The sequence below is a fragment of the Electrona antarctica genome, assembly GCF_951216825.1.
Source record: "Electrona antarctica genome assembly, chromosome: 19".
NCBI classification, from domain to species: Eukaryota; Metazoa; Chordata; class Actinopteri; order Myctophiformes; family Myctophidae; genus Electrona; species Electrona antarctica.
Window position 1 is genome coordinate 9,309,826 of NC_136800.1, and position 17,357 is coordinate 9,327,182.

At 43.3% G+C, this 17,357-nt stretch overlaps 1 protein-coding gene across 12 annotated transcripts in view; it reads right to left on the reverse strand.

Annotated features, from left to right (window-relative positions):
* Positions 1-542: 542 nt before the first annotated feature.
* LOC306912550 (transcriptional repressor p66-alpha-like) overlaps positions 543-17,357 on the reverse strand; it is a 35,637-nt gene continuing 18,822 nt past the window's right edge. For 6 of the 12 annotated variants that reach the window (XM_079488863.1, XM_079488865.1, XM_079488861.1 and 3 more), the window contains 9 exons: positions 15,632-15,760; positions 14,733-14,810; positions 13,716-13,850; positions 12,523-12,732; positions 6,474-6,753; positions 5,729-6,063; positions 5,186-5,290; positions 4,120-4,381; positions 543-3,024 (listed from right to left, as the gene is read on the reverse strand). In XM_079488863.1, coding sequence (XP_079344989.1) covers positions 2,888-3,024; positions 4,120-4,381; positions 5,186-5,290; positions 5,729-6,063; positions 6,474-6,753; positions 12,523-12,732; positions 13,716-13,850; positions 14,733-14,810; positions 15,632-15,760 — 1,671 coding nt within the window. In that variant the 3' untranslated portion in view covers positions 543-2,887. The remainder of the gene's footprint in view (positions 3,025-4,119; positions 4,382-5,185; positions 5,291-5,728; positions 6,064-6,473; positions 6,754-12,522; positions 12,733-13,715; positions 13,851-14,732; positions 14,811-15,631; positions 15,761-17,357) is intronic. The other 6 variants (XM_079488859.1, XM_079488867.1, XM_079488858.1 and 3 more) reach the window with 4 other exon arrangements.

A 17,357-nucleotide genomic window follows, 5' to 3' on the forward strand; every position in this document is an offset into this window, starting at 1 on the left:
CACAGGCATGTTAGTGTGGAAATACCACTCACAGAGATAGTTACAAAGGTCAAAAACATTGGAGATGGAATGGGAATTCTGCCTGACAACTCATCCAGAACTTTGAGTCTGTGCCTCTGTGGACATCATACATGTCAATGATCCTCTTAGTAGCCTAGTTAAGCTTTGAAAGTAATTTTGGAATTGAAGCACAAGCCTCCTCAAATGACCACTCATAATGATGCTATCGTCTTTGATTCCACTGTCGTCACATCACAACAAGCTTCTCCCAAATAAAATGGGGGGGGGGGGGGGGGGGGGGGAATCTTCACTTTTCTACATACTGAAGGCATGGTCAGGGACCACATGCAAAATCTTCACGGACCAATTTCCATTTTAGGCATTTAGCAGACACTCTTAGTCTTAATTCATGAAACATGTATGCACCCAATAAGTGAACATTTTAAATGAATGGTTGTGTCTACATTCTGGTCTCATGTGTATGGACTCACACCTATGTACACAAATACAAAACAAAAACAAATGCCACACAGTGATTCAAATTATTTATAGTTTTTTGTTTATTTTATTATCTCTTTAGGAGCTAGGAAACAAAGTAAACCAAATAAATTGTAACATAACTTTGTACAAATGCCAGAAGCAGAGGTTATGCAATACAGTGAAGGGAAACAAGCTACACGATGGTGTTCATGTTGTCCAGGGAAGCTGTAACAAATCGCTCCCCAAATCGCACCCGGCGGTGTCGTGTGTAAAAAAAAAACAGATCTACAAGCTCGCAATGTGTCACGTCTGCGACACATTGCCACCTGGTACGTAGATCGGCTTTTCGGCGCGTGGCGGGATGACGGGAGCATAAATTAAGCATAACACTGATTCAGGGCCGGGGACACAACAGGGTCACATGAGGAGAATGGTTGATCAAAATCTCATTGAAAATATCTGTGGTTCCAGTGTGTCAGATTCAGCTCCTGTAAGTTTCTTTTTTTTTTTCCTTTTCTTTTTTTTTTAAATCAGCGATGGCATAACACTCAAAATAATCTTACAATGTTGACATTAATATAAAATAAGCAAAATACAGATGGTAATTACAGATGAGTAAAGGAATAACATCGTCGTGCTCCTTCTTGCTAAGGCGCACAGCGAACGGAGAGATTTAAGGGTAGGAGGCATGCTCTGTCGTACAGACAAAAAAGAAAAGAAAAAGAAAAACAATGAAATAGATTAAATTGTTCTTTTCCCGTTGAAACCACAATATATTGACGGTAATTTCCTTTAAACATCAGTCAAAGTAACCAAATAATTTACTGTAAAGTACAAAGAAATCCCAAACGTCTCCGCTACTGAGTTTATGTGCTGAAAAACATTTTGTATTTTTAACTTAAAAAAAAGAAAAATAACAGATATTTGATTTCCTCTCATATTGTCAACATTATATTTCCTTAAATGTGAAGTCTGTGTTTCAATGTTATGCGAGTAGTCCAGTCACTTTGCCCCATAATGTCCCATAATGTCCCATCGTTTTTTGTCTGTAATCCATTCGCTGGCCTGGGACTATACATGAGGAAGGAGGGTCTATAGTATATAGACTCTATACCCCCCACAGACTGAGCAGTTCCATCATTTCCAAATGGGGAGAAATTTATCCCACATAAACATCAACATTTCAGTACAGCAACATTCTCAAGCCGTCATTTAGAACTTGTTCACACCGCAGGCAAATCTCACTTGTTCCTCAGATCTGAACTTTAGGAATGACTGTTCACACTCGTTATTTGCTAAGGGATCAGATTGGATTCGTGTATTCAGACATGCCGGATATGGCAAGGGCACAATACGTCGCAATGCGGCATGTTGTGCGCTTGTAGATCTGCCATTTTTGGCAAGCGACAACGCCGTGCACCAAAGCATTAATCTCAGCTGTCCCGAGAGTCGAGACTGAGACACATATTTAGAAACCAGGATTTGAATCGCATTTCAGACAATCTAGGAATGTGGTTCAAATCTGATCTACAAAAATCCATTTCCATGTGTTTTTTTATGGTGTCCAGACTTAAACAAATCTCGTACGCTTTATTTAGGCCCTAAAAGGATTTGGCCTGCCAGTGTGAACAAACATAGCCTTCAGCGCAATACATGCTCCTTCCGATGTCCGAACTTAATTACATTTTTCGGAAAGGGAGGTGAACTTTTTTCCGGACACTCCTGCACCTCCAGATGTCCTGACTATCCAGACTAGTTCGGAAAGCCCGTCCGAAACGCAACTTTTCAGATGTCGGAAGGCACATGCATTGACGTTTACTGTCAACGTGATTGTGGCTAACAACAGTAACAAAAGGAAAGCCCTTAATTTATTTGTATTTATTTTTTGTTTTGTTTTTTGTTGCCCCAATCAAATTGAAACAGTTTCTGCAAAATGATGAGATTGATGAACACAACAATGAACAGTGATCCTCAAAAAAATTATAATAATAAAGAAACAGACTTGAAAATAAAGATTGAAGTCAATTGAAAATCGTAAAAGGTTAAAGAAGAAACGTGTCTTTGCTGAAAGAGAGATTGCATTACCTTAACCACTTTAACCCTGGCGTCCCTGTTTTTTTGGGGGTATGTCGTTATAGGCGAACATTTTCAAAACATTTCAAGAGTTTAAAACAAAATCTAAAAAAATTGCCAATCTACAAGCTCACATCGCAGCACATGGCGAGCTTTTAGATTGGCTATTTTCACTATTCGTCATGACAAACTATATAGGGCTCAAGTGGTTAAAAAAAGAGATTGCATTTCCGTAACTGTCCACCATGGGGTGCTGTTGACTCTGTAATGGGGGGGTGCTGAGGAAACGATGACATGTTGGACAAGAATGAATAGTATGACTAGATTGTTTTCATTATTTCCATGTGTTTGCGGTCTGGGAGATGGAGCGTGAGGGGATCATGTCCAGCAGGTACTCCCTCTGACGGGCATCCACGCTGCTCGAGGACTTATGGCCTGACAGGCTGGGGTTCACATAGGCCATGGTCACGCCTGTGTGACACACATACACACAAAACAAACAGGAGAGAAAGTCAGTCAGTTGACAACAACTTGGCAGTGTTTGAGTGGGGCATGATTCAGAAAAATAACATGTGGTTCCTAAAGACAGATGCACACACACACACACACACACACACACACACACAGACATCTCTATGGTATAAAGTAATGATACCAGGAAGAAACCAAACCACCAATCTAAGAGTCTAAAACAGGAAGATGAGAGGTCATTGATAGTGGGTGATATGAGGGGAGCCTCGTCCGAAAACAACTTTGCCATTTCGATTCCTCCTGCATGCGTCATATTAGCCCCTTTTTCACCAAAACTTCGAGGAACTAGATTAACTGGTAGTCTCGCACAGCCAAACATACCAAAACTGGTCTGGTGATATTTAAATTCTTAGGGAAATCTTGGGAAAGCTCCTCTGGTTGAAAAGGGGCTACTGAAGACTTATATAGATAACCTTTGTCACTCCTTTCTACTCCTAAGGTATTTACAGTGAATTGTCAACACAGTCCCGACAACTGGGCCTTCTGATGGATAGGATTGTTTTTGGACCAGACAGGAAGTTGAGAAGTAGGAAAGAGGACAGACGTGACGGTGTGAGTGAGCCCAGTGGAGTTTAGTGAGAACCTACTGGTTTTAGTGCACTGGTTCTCATCACCACTGTGTGTCCTTAGTGGTTTTAGTGGGACTCTTGTCTACTGGGTTTAGTGGAGAGTCATTCTACTGGGTAGGGCTAGGCAATCCAAACCGATATTTAGAACCAATAACTGACTGAATAATCGAGAAGCAAGGTATACAAAATATGTATTTTCTTATTATTATATCAACAAATTGGCGGCAAAATAATTCTAAATTGTTTATATCCAACTAACTAGTACTTTGTTATACAATGGCGGGGTACAAAAATAGTGAAATCTGTTATTTTCACTATATACACTGTATATGAAGAAAAGAAAACGAAACGTTCCATTATTCGTAATTGAGGCAAAGGTTTGAAATAACGGTAATAGTGATTTGAAGTCATGTCGCCCAGCCCTACCACTGGTTTTAGTGGGAGAGAGACGGTCGTTTTGGTCTACCTGTGTTGCCTGTGCTGCTCTGCTTCCTCCATGCAGTGGCTGAGGCACTGCTGCCTCCGCTGACATTGCTGCCGCCGACGATCCCACCACTGCTGCCGACCTTTGAACTCAGGGAAGAGGGGCGGGAAACATAGGTGATGTGCTTACCTGGCCGGTTGACCAAGGCCGCGGCCGCCACCGCGCTCTGCAGCTGAGAGGAGGAGGAGAAGGGGTGGGGACCACCCCTCACCCCCATGGATGAGACATTGCGGGAGAGCTGGCCCTGGAGGGGACATGGGGGGGGGCAGGGGATTAATAATCGACTCAATAACAACAGTAATATAGTGACAATTCTACATAAGAGAAACAAGGATAGAATGACAAATGATTATACAACATGAACCTGTAGTAACATGTAACAAGTAGGCTAGGCTCAGAAAAAAGGTACTGCCCCAGGCAATCAGGTTCTCTCACACACACACACACACACACACACACACACACACACACACACACACACACACACACACACACACACACACACACACACACACACACACACACACACACACACACACACACACACACACACACACACACACACACACACACACGTCAAACTAAGGCGTTGAAAACAGGGATCTTCACCATACTGGCTTATGGTGGACATTTTTGTCAAAATTATAATTTTGCCACCTTCGGACATACAAAATGAGTGGATAATAATATTACCAGAAACACACAAAGAGCTAGCCCTGAATGACTGGTCCATAACATGTCTGTAACAGGTACAGTTAGAGTACAAATGGAATCAAATGGACCCACAACAAAACATTTGAGGACTTGCCATATGCCAGAGTAAATACATACATATCATACATATTCTGAAGAATGCCTATAGACTGGACATTCAGTAATTGGGTCTTATAAATGGAGTATAAAAAATAAAATCCAAAAATGTGTCACGGACAAGGCCATGTCTTTGCCATGGCCAAATGTGTCCGTGTACGGACATGTTGATGACCCGTCCCCTGGTTGAAAACATTGGGCTGGAACTCATGCAGAGACAGTGACCATCCTCCTATACCTGCTTAATGTTGGAGGAGTGGTGGTGAACCATGCTCTGCCCCCTGCTGTGCTGGTGGTGGTGGTGTTGCATGGAGGACGAAGACCTGGCCTGGGCCTGCACCTGCTTCAAAGGCGCAATTTCAGGTAGGGGGTGACAAAATAAAATAGGTTAAGCATTTTTTTCTAAAAAAAAAAGAGAAAAGAGTTGATCAACAAGCTCTCAACGCGTCGCCAGGCGACGTATTGAGAGCTTGTATATCAACAATTTTTTTCTCAAAAAGAGAATATGTTTGAAAATGTTCAGCAATAATGACATTCCCAAAATTGGGATGCCACGTTGGAAAGTGGTTAATAAATGAATGGTTGCATACAATAAACCGCTTATCTAAATTCTAACACGTGTAGATGGACGGGCATCGGTTGCGGTGAAAAATCTGATTAATCTGCAAAAAACAAGTCGGGGACAATATGCATAAAATAACTGAATTTGAGGTTAAATGTGAAGACTAGGGGGTTGGCAATTGCCATCCCCCTGATGCCCCAATTAAATGACGCCCCTGACCTGCTTCAGCTGCTGGGACACCAGCTGCTCCACGCGCATCGACGGCGAGGAGGAGGACGAGGCAGCGTGGGAGACGGGCGAGGAGGCCGCCTGCTGTAGGATGCGCTGCTCGATCTCCTGCTCCTGCTGCAGGGCCTTGACGAACGCCGCCTTCAGCCGGTTGGTGTGCTCGGCCTTCAAGGCCTTTTTCTGATTGGATGACATACAGTCCTCACAGAGGATGGTCCCGCCTTTGGCCTTGTCCTTCCTCCAGCGGCAGGTGAAGTCGGTGTTGCACTGGGTGCAGGTGTAGGGCTCTCTGGCAGCAGGCTTGGACATAGACACGCCTGACTTTCCTGTGGAAGGACAGGGAAGAGGAAATACCCCCCCCGTAGAGAAATCAATGAGTGGAAGACATTCCTGAGAGATTTTATTCGTTCAACATTTCATACAATGAAATGTTGGTGTGGCAGAAACCGCTAACATTTAGGGTGAATTCAGAGTTCTCTGAGTGCTGCCGTTTGAAAATTCAGAGTGCTGGTTGTCGGTCTGAACGTTGGCAATAATGGGCGCATAGCGTTAGTCCAACGGACCCAAATAATCCGACATCACTAACCTTAGCCCTAACCCCAACCAGTAACCACACGCGGAAGCCACGGTTGAGTCTTAACTGGCCACACATGTCAGGCTATTGATACGTCGGACTAACAAAACAGGCAGTAATCATTTATAGGAGGAATACAATACCACATAACATGTTATATACCTCTGTGGAGGTTATCCAGTAGGTTCTGGACCACCTCCTCCAAGCCCACCAGGTAGATGAACTCGTTGTTGGCGGCAGAGGGCAGGAAGTTGAACTCGGGCGCGGGGGGTTTGGGCGGGGGGATCTCCAGCAGGGTCTTCTCCAGCTGCTTCCTAAGGGCCAGCTTGGCGGCGGCCTGGCGGCTGGCGGGGGTGTCGTTCACGTTGACCACGGACACACTGCCGCCCCCCTGGGACTGGGACGTCAGGCTGGACGAGGCCTTCAGGCCACCGCTAGACGCCTGGCGGAGAGAATAATATATATATGGCACAATTCAGTCTACAATTCATTTATGCAGTGGTGGAGAAAGTTGTTGATTGTTCCAGTGGCTTGTATAAAGATGTGTTCCTCTCCGTTTTCACGTTTAAGGTCCCTGCACACTGCTGCGTTTTTCGGATTTTTTTAATTTTTAGTCTGCAAGGACCTTTAGTCTGAAGAGCCTTGTGCTCGAAACGCTTCACTTCTGGTGCAATAAATCTGTCGCATTGGAGCCCTCAGTGTGCAAGCACTTTCTTCATTTTATTTTGGAATTAGTACTGGAACAGCAATGTCCCTATGTCCATCCCTATGTTTTGAGTACCAACAGGGGGCCCTGTTGCACCACTCACTTCAGACTGGTCTGATCTTTTTTTAAAGGTATCAATACTACAGTGTAGAAATACTCTTTTCAGTACAAGTATTGGTAGCAAAATGTACTTCAAACAGCACTTGAGTAAATGTACTTTCCACCACTGATAATGACAATTAATTCTATTGTGCCACCAAAATGTGGAATACCCTACCACCAGCCGTCAAGTACGACTCAAAGTGAGACTCCCTCCCTACCCTTCTCCAAAAGTGCCATAAAAGAGCACCTATCTGAAATGCACAACTGGACCTTGACAAAATGGTAAATGGTGCATTTATATAGCGCCTTTATCCAAGGCGCTTTACATACATTGTGCATTAGTCACCCATTCATACACCGATGGCGGAGGAAACCATGCACCAACCTGCACATCGGGAGAAATTAGGGGTTCAGTCAGAGTCTTGCTCAAGGACACTTCGACACTAACTCTGGGGGAGCCCAGGATCGACCTGGGAACCTCACGTTTCCCATCCAGCTTCTCCACTGGCCACTCTACCCCAGAGCCACTGTGTATGTGCTGCCAATGAATCGTATAGTTTTGTTTTCCCTATGGGGATTTATAATAATATACTGTAGGTGCATGGTAAAGTACCTAAGTCTTAAGTCTTCTAGCTTGCCAAAATAAAGTACCCCACAGTTTTCTGCAAATATACTTTTTTTTTTTTTTTTTTTTTTTTTTACATCTCCTAGTAGGCTATTGATGATTTATTGTACAGTACCACATATTGCATGTCTTTACGTGTATGATTAAGCCCTCAAGGCTTTTTGTTATCCCTTTAGCATCATTTAACTGCTGTACCTCTGTACCTTTTTGCAAGTTGTTAATAAAGTATTCAATCAATCAAAAAAAAAAGAGAAAAAACCCCCACCAATAACACAGAGTTGTCAGCACAAGACACAATGTTATTTCCCATAAATGAGGCAGTTATAACCACTTACACCATATATATTTCAGTGATTCTCAACTCTTTTCATTTCAAGGAGTTTTATGTGCAGAAGTCCATGGATACTTTTTTCCCCTCGCTTTCTCTGAGACTCCAATCTGATGAATCATCATGACATATCCACAACCAAACATGTGTTTCCAGGGAGATAACGCCTGCAGCAGTGTCGTCCGTTTATTTACAAACATCAAGTGTGATCTGGTGTTAACAACTCTGGGAGTGTTTTTTTCCCACTTGGTTCCATTTTGTACACACGCCCATTTGGACCGCTGCTGCAGGTGGTCGATTCCGGATGCCCGGCCGGAACGTAAAGTTAATAAACCGTAAAATAGTGGGAAATATGTAGTTAGCCTAGTTTTCGGTAATTGAATTACATCAATCAATCAATCAATCAATCAATAACGTTGAGAATACGTTATCCATTTGATTGGTCTCAACTTGACATCGCGGCACATACGAACTAGCCTTAAGACTCAATCGTAGATGTATTTTTATCGATTCATGTCAAAATGGATAAAATACATCTACGAGTCTTAGAACATGTCCCGTCTTGCTTCGTAGCCTCCTCCCTGCTCCTCGGTGCACCGTGCAGGGTGCATGCAAGGCACATGTTGTTCCGCATCATCATAACTTTATTAACTCGGTTGCTTGCAAAGTTGCAATTATCACTACGCTACCAGTAAACAGACATACCGTAACTTTTTGACCATCTGTTCTGCGAAAGAAGTTAGTGATGGGTAGTTGCCAAGCCATTTTCACTCAGAGTGGACGTCAGAAGATTCAGAAGAAGCACAAAATGTGTTGACGACGTTACACCAGTATTGGTGTCCACTCACCAAAACATTGGGCTGCACGTGTGTTTTACCGGGGCCCGCCCCCCAGACCAGTGGTTCTCAACCAGTGGTCCGGGGACCGCCAGTGGTCGGGTTCCAGCTGGCCCAGTTAAATTGAGTTTGTTCAAATGGATTGTAAAATGAAAGCAAATGGATTCGTAATTGTATGCCCTCAAGAGTTAAATTATTATCTGCATTACTTAATTTACAAGAAGTCTGCACAATTAGAGAATGTAAAAATACTTGATCAATTTTGCCTGTTATCTCTCCTATAGTTGCCCACCAACATCAATACAGCATGGAATTGTGGACAAAATATTCTTTAGTTTTGGGTCTGAGAGGCTACATCTCATCAAATGGTGGTCCGTGGCTCAAATACTGAATAAATAAAATAATGGACCTTGAAATGAAAAACCACAATGACTGCCAGATCCGTCCGACCAACTCATGCCTAACTAACCGCAGGCTAACCCGACAACACAGCACTTCTTCTCACACAACGTTTCGTCTAAACTTAACTAAAATGAATTAATAATCACACTAAACAAAACTCAACCATTAGCAAGTACCGTTATTAAACCATCACTAATTAATCTCACAAAGCGTATGCCTAATAGTAACAGTGCCCATTAATTACAATTACACAAAACGAATTCCTAAAGTATAGTAACAGTGCCTATTAATTAAAATGACACAATTAATGCCTAAACATATGTTATGTACTATACAGTAGGCCTACCAAACCTTAAACAAGAATTACATAACATCACATTAACCACGCTTACTGCACATCTTTGCACATGGATGTAGGCCTACAGCAGGGTTCCCCAATTCATTTTCCTCAAGGGCCATATTTTGACTAGGGTCCGCACGCGCGAGGTCAAGGTCTTGCCCTGAAAATTCATTTTCAGGGCAAGACCCCATTTGAAAAGGATGCCCAGTTTGACATGCATAGGCTACTGACCCCCATCTAATGCCATTTATATCTGGGACCCCCCCAGGGGCCACAAGGGGGCGCTCCGCGGGCCATTTGCCACCTATTGGGGAACCCTGGCCTACAGTAATAGCTACAAGATCATACAGCCTCTCAGTGCTTGTAGATCGGCTATTTTCCCAAATGTAGCCTCTTTCTTGGGTAATATTTGACAATTTGGCCGACGTTTGAATAGTTAGATTAAATTAGATTTAATTTAAATTAGATTATTAGAAGTTAGAATAGTTTATTGGTTAATTGTGATGTAGTAATGGTCTTATTAGTATATTTATTTTCATTTTAGAGGTATTAAAAAGGTCTTAAAAAACATTAAGCTAATCATCTGCGGACCCCCCCCAACCCCATCCCCCCCGCCCCCAGTTTTAGGAACCATTGGCCTACCACCAAAGCATGTTATAGCCTAGTCCAGTGGTCCTCCAACTTCTTCATGTCAAAATGAATAATCCATCACATAATGTCAAGATGTTTGGAAAAGAGCAGATCCTACAAGGTTGAGAACCACACTGGCCCAGTCAGCCCGGCCAACATGGCTGCAGTGAATCTGCACCTGCTGCAATGTCCTCCGATCCGCACTAGCACCGACTGCAGTGTCTGAATTCCCATTCCCTTCCCTCCACCACTCGTCCTTGCTTGGAGGCACAGAAGACATTGCCATAATACTGTAAGTAAAGGCTGACTCTATCATTTGTAAACGTTGGCTCTGTATTTGGTCCCCCCCCCCCCCCCAACCGTCCCCCTCTCTACACCAAATATCGAACCAATCAAAGTGCTCACAACATGGCGGGTTTTAGATCAGTGGTTTTCTGCAATATAGATGATAGGTTTCATAACTACACGAAACCTAGCATCCCAATTCTGGGCATGTCATAATTGAATAGCAGATCTTTGTGTTTTTGTAAATCGGGGCTTAATCGTGGCTCAAGTCAAAGACTAGACAATGTGGTAGTGGATGTTGAAAATCGGGACATTTTGGTCACCCTAAACCAGCGGCTAGCTAACACTATATGACTGCATACGATCAACGACTTGAACCTCAGCGTCCATATTCTGGGCCGAATACTGGCCAAAAATAGTTGATCTACAAACTTACAATGCGTTGCAAGTAAGTACAGTTATAACTGTTTTACTATGAATAGTGTTACTATGAATATAGGGCTTAAAGGGTAAGACCACTTTTGTAGAGGTTTGGGTTGTGTAGTTACCTTGCCATGATGTAACTCAAATGTGGACAAGAAATCAAAAATAATTTCTCCAGTGATTAGAAATTGATAATTCAAAATATGCTCCTCATTGACTTACATTGTACGCTGAAACAGCTCTCAAAGTCACTCTTTTAGTACGTAAACAAACACAAACAAAGTTGTTTCAGACAATATAGAGCAACACCAAAACTCATGTGGTTTTATTTCTTCATAAAAATGGTAACTTCCTGTTGATTTTACTATATGAAGATCTGGATCCGGATCCATGGATCCAGTCCGGGTTTTCTTCTGAATAAAAATGGACAAATCAACAGGAAGTTACCATTTTTATGAAGAAATAAAACCACATGAGTTTTGGTGTTGCTCTATATTGTCTGAAACAACTTTGTTTGTGTTTGTTTACGTACTAAAAGAGTGACTTTGAGAGCTGTTTCAGCGTACAATGTAAGTCAATGAGGAGCATATTTTGAATTATCAATTTCTAATCACTGGAGAAATTATTTTTGATTTCTTGTCCACATTTGGAGTTGCATCATGGCAAGGTAACTACACAACCCAAACCTCTACAAAAGTGGTCTTACCCTTTAAGTGGTTAGATTATTGTGGAGGGTTAGACTAGGCTCAATACTCATTATCCACTACCAAACAATACTGAAAACACTTTTTATAAGTGGACAATGAATGACAATGAAAACAAATGATATGTTGCAAATTGTCGACATATATTTTAGCAACACAGCTATACTAAAACTTGACACCGTAAATATCTCTTCCCAATAATTGTCTTATGCATTATTACACAACTGGACCACAGAACATTTTACACATCGTTGCTGTCTGGCAGAAACCTCTCAACTCTTTATTGAAACTTTCTATTAGGGCTGTCAAACGATTAAACATTTTAATCAGATTAATCACAGCTTCAAAATTGAATTAATCATGATTAATCACCATTCGAACTATGTCCAAAATATGCCATATGCTCTCGCTCTCTCCATGTCTCTCTGTCTCTCACCCCGTTGTCGTGCTATTTGAGCCGCTACCTATGTAATTAGTGCAGCCTTTTATGACAATAACCGACATGGTTTTCTCCCCCCCATCCAGATAAGGGCTTCTCTTTCCATCTCCATTGGATCTATCAGCCATCGGATACCAGAGCGATGACTAGTGCAGAATGGATGGGATGTATGTGGCAGGTCATCTAAGCATGCATTAATTGCGTTAAAGATTCCAATCTAATTAATTTTACAAATTAACTAACTCAGTTATTTTGACAGCCCTACTTTCTATGTTTTATTTTAGCTTGCAAATTGGTGAAACTGAAACTGGCACTGGACATGCACGTTTTCCACCGACAGCGACGGCGCGTTCCGTCGTGGTTCACCTTCGGCACCGACAGCTCTGCTCACCTGTGTGATGCTGACCAGCAGACTGGCGTTTCCAACGCTGTTGACTCGGATGAGGCCCGACGGCACCATGCCTCTCTGGTTCAGCCCGCCTGGCACCGAGGCCCGGGGCAGCAGCAGAGGAGGGGGACCGCCCGAGTCCCCGGACGCAGCCAACTGCTGCTGCTGCTGCTGACGGAGGGCCTGGATCTGCTGCGGAGACACAGAGATGGGCTAAAACCGCCACACACACAGAGGAGGGAAGGAGGAAAGGAAGGCCGGGGACGGTCAAGGGTGGACAAACATACGCAGCGAGGAGCACAAGCGGCACGGCAGCAATGGACAGATATCAAGAGAGGAGAGAGAGAGAGAGAGACACACAGAAACCCAAATTAGCCCCCAGCTTGATACGGTGTACTGCAATGTACAGTAGTGCATCGCTACACACAGTAAAGCACTGAGTGTTAAGTCTAACTGGGAGTGTACACATAATGACCATATTTGTACACTCTCACAGTTACAAATGGATAAATGAACACATAAATGAACACACAAATGGATGAATTAACTTAAAAACTTAAAAAAGACACAAATGTGGAACTGTATCTAAGACGGAATAAAGCGGTAGACCTGCACAATTACAAATCACAGTCCATTACACACCATTTTCCTAAACGATATAGAACCGGCAATCATTGCTAGTGTTTGCTCAGAAAAGGCGCTCTCCGTCTCTCCAGCTGATTACTAAACAAAGTATACATTCTCAGGTTGGGACACCAATTAGATCCAATCAGAAGAGATAGATGGGATAGGATAAACAAGTGAAATCGGAAGTGATTTAACAAAACAAAACAAAAAAGAGCAGATACAATTGGAACAGGAAAACTCGAACACCGAAGGTGATACATGATGATCTTTGTGACCAGTGTTCTCTCTGGTTGGATGAAATTGGTAGCCTATCCCGGACCTGAAAATGTATTTTGTGTTTTCCAAAGAGCTGAAGAGATGAGGGCAACTGCTGTTACTGAACAAACTATAACAATGATTATAAACTAATATATAAGCTTACAACGTGCCGCAGTGCAACGCGTTGCGAGCTTGTAGATCTACTATGTTCAGAGTGCAACAACCAAGCGCAACTCTAGTAGTGTAGTAGTAGTAGTAGACAGTGGACGAACATTTTTTGAACACGGCATCATCATCACACAGTGGCTCACCTGGGAGCCTCTGACCAGAGGTGGCATGATGATCTGGGAGCCACCATGTTTGGATAAGACCTGCAGCTGGCCGCCTCGCACCAGCGGGGGAGGGATGACGGTGCCTGAACTCCTGCCCGTCGACATCGACATCTGCTGTATACACCAGGACAAATCATCACTGTTAATTAACACACTGACTGCCAAGAACGTCTATAGACGATGTCTTTTCAAATCCAACACTTCACTACCTACAGACGTCTAATAGACGTCCTATGGTCGTCTCAGTGGTTTACGATAGATGGCGCGCTTCGCCAACGTGTGAATGGTTCTAGGTCGCCAAACGACGGATACAACCGGAAATGAAACGGAAGTGAAAACGTGCGTTTTTGGTCAAAACAAGCTTTATTCAACGGCCCATAACTAAAGAACCGATGATTGCGGTTACAGCATGTCTTTTCAGGGTGAAAGAAGAGATGATCGTCCGCCACGCCACACAGCATTTCCGTTTGGGAACCACTGTTCTAGAGCCTCCTACAGAGCCACCCCGGCTAACATAAGGTCAGATAATCCTGTCCCAACTCTATCATTTACAATTTAAGCAATTAGTAGATGCTCTTAAACAGAGCGGCAAGGTAAACACAATAAGAAAATTGTGTTTTTACTCGAGTTGTGACCTATAAAAATCAGTGTGCGACCCGGCCACAAATGGGTCCCAACCCAGTGTTTGGGAACCACAGTGGTCTAAATAAACATGCAATCTAGATTGGAACAATGTGGTTGAGGAAAAAACAAGCCTTTAAGTGACAAAAACATGAGAACAAAATAATGACCACGGTAAGTCTGCATGCTAGTCATAACTAGGTCAAGTGCTATGGGCTAAGGTGGAGTCTGATGACTCTAATGTATTCGTGTGTGTGTGTGTTTGTTTGTTTGTTTGTGTGTACTGTATGTGTGTGTGTGTGTGTGTGTGTGTGTGTGTGTACTGTGTGTGTGTGTGTGTGTGTGTGTGTGTGTGTGTGTCACGTATCCACTGACCTGCTGGGAACCTTTGTTACCGATGATGGTTCCCCTGATCAGAGGAGGCGGAGCCACTGAGCCAGACATGCCCGAGGGCTGAGAGGCAAAAAAAAAAACAATGTCACGATCATCACATTTTATTGACGATTGACGATTTAGAGCGAATAATAAAAGTGTGGCTGTGTTTCTGACATCGTCTTGAGTTATAACAACAACATAACACTACACAACTAAAGCAGTGTGCGCTGATGGTCTTTAACCCATTCTGGACGGGAAGCCCTTTTGGTGTTTTAACTAAGCATTATGTTATACTTTAGCTATTGACAAATAGCAGATCTACAAGCTCATAGCGTCTCCCGTCTGTATGACGTCAAGTATGTATCCTTGGTATGTTAACTCTTTGTTTTGCTAAGTACGAACACATGATGAGCGCTGTCCATGATAATCGCCATCCATCCAATGTTCGGATGTCATTTGTGATTTTGTCACGCATCGTTTTATTTCTCACAGCTGGCACTACTCAAACACTACTAGCGGGATTACATTTCTTGTGAACATTCAAGTAGAACTATCAGAAGGTACTGTATAACCCAGGCAAAATAATGTGTCATTATACAACTATATAAAATATACATGACTAGCAGTCCACATCCTTCTTTTATTACGGATGGCTTTCACATCGCAGCAATCCATATCGGAGTACGCTTCAATCGGTCCCGAGACTACCTCCCCATGCGGTCCCGGGAATGGATGGGTTTGTCCACTCTGGGGAACGGTACGCATCGTTCACACTACCACAACATCTGCTAAATGATCCGGATTACGCACCCGGGACCATAGTGTGACTTATAGACATAACGTTTCCTCTCTCCTGGGTTCAGAACAGGTTGGGAGGCGTTTGGTGTGTGATTGGTTACCTTCTGTAGGGTGTCTTTCTGGATCTGGCTCTGGCGGAGTTTCTTCAACAGCACCAGCTTGGCCTCCTCCAACCTCAGCTCCTCCTTCAGCTGCTTGATGATGCGCTCCCGCTCCTCCTGAGTGCTCCTCTGCACGCACGCACGCACGCACGCACGCACGCACACATACACACATACGCACGCGCACACACACATGCACACGCACACACGCACACACAACATTGAAGAGTCAACGTCAACGGAAAGGGATGTCAGTATGTCTGGTCGACATCAGGATGAAACATGCCATCGTCGCAGTCGGGCAGAAATCCTGGCTTTTGAAATTACGTCATGTTACGTATAAGAGTTTAACATACATTACCAGGCACCCCTCAATTCACACGAGTGTGAATCTGTTTTCTTTTTTCTTTTTTTCATAAATTATAAAACTAATAATGTCATAATTTATACTTTGTCGTATGTCAGCGTCACGCACAAAGTAGCAAAAATAGCCTACCTACAAGCTGGCGATGCAACACATTACACACAAGCTTGTAGGTCATGTGTAACGGTTTTGGACACACACGATGTCCGCCCGACAGCAACGATATACTACAGTCTGGTTCTCAAACTGACATTACGGACATTATTGGTCGCTGACCCCCATCTGAACATGTTTTGTGCCAGGGACACGCATATATAACCTGACTCCGCCAGATGGGGCAGCAGAGAGTACACTGGGTTCCCCCCTCCTGCTCCCATCTGGGAACTCTCAGGCAGACTTGATGCCCGGCCACAAAACGGCCTGGCCAATCAACAGCAGCTATCCCGCCTCTAGCTGCTGCTGATTGGCCAGGCCGTTTTGTGGCCGGGCATCAAGTCTGCCTGAGAGTTCCCAGATGGGAGCAGGAGGGGGGAACCCAGTGTACTCTCTGCTGCCCCATCTGGCGGAGTCAGGTTACCGCATATATATATCTATATAAAAGAAGAAAAAAATCTAAATTATGTACAAGCTTGCAGTGCGCCACAAAGTGACACGCTCTGAGCTGCCTTGTAGAGCTGCATTTTTTGAATAGATGGATAAAGTGGTTAAAGTTAAGTTGCAAAGTTGCATTATCCCCCCCCCCCTCCCCCCGAAGGACCCCACTTTGAGAACCACGATACTACATAGCTAAAGTGTCGGTGTGTGTTCCCGTCTTTGCTAAAGAATCCGTCCCGCACCCTTGGGGTCACCTCTGCACAAATGTGATGTGTCGGCAATTCTAAACAAATAAATAAATAAATAATGCTGATAACAGAGGTGACTTTATGTGTAGACTTCCTTTTTCATTTCATGTACCGGTTGGTACCGCTCTTAAACGCACACTATTAGTGGTGGAAACGATATACATAAAGCATGTTTTTTTTTGTTACAACAAAAAGTTTAAAAAGGTTAAAGCTCTATATTGTGATAGTAATCTTCGATATAGTTTGTCCAGTAACAGGAGTCACCTGTCTCTCCAGCTCTTTGATAAACAGAAAATACATTTTCAGGTGGGTTGCAACATTTCAGCCAATAGGGAAAAAGTACCCATTTATAAGCTTCATTCTTATAGTGTTCCAGTTCCAGTTTTGTCTGCTCGTTTCTTTGTGTGGTCACTTCCAATATCACTTGTTTATTCTGTCCCTGAGTTCTCTATTCTGATTGGATCCAGACCTGAAAATTATTATTTTCTTTTTTTTACCAAAACAAAGATAACTTACACCA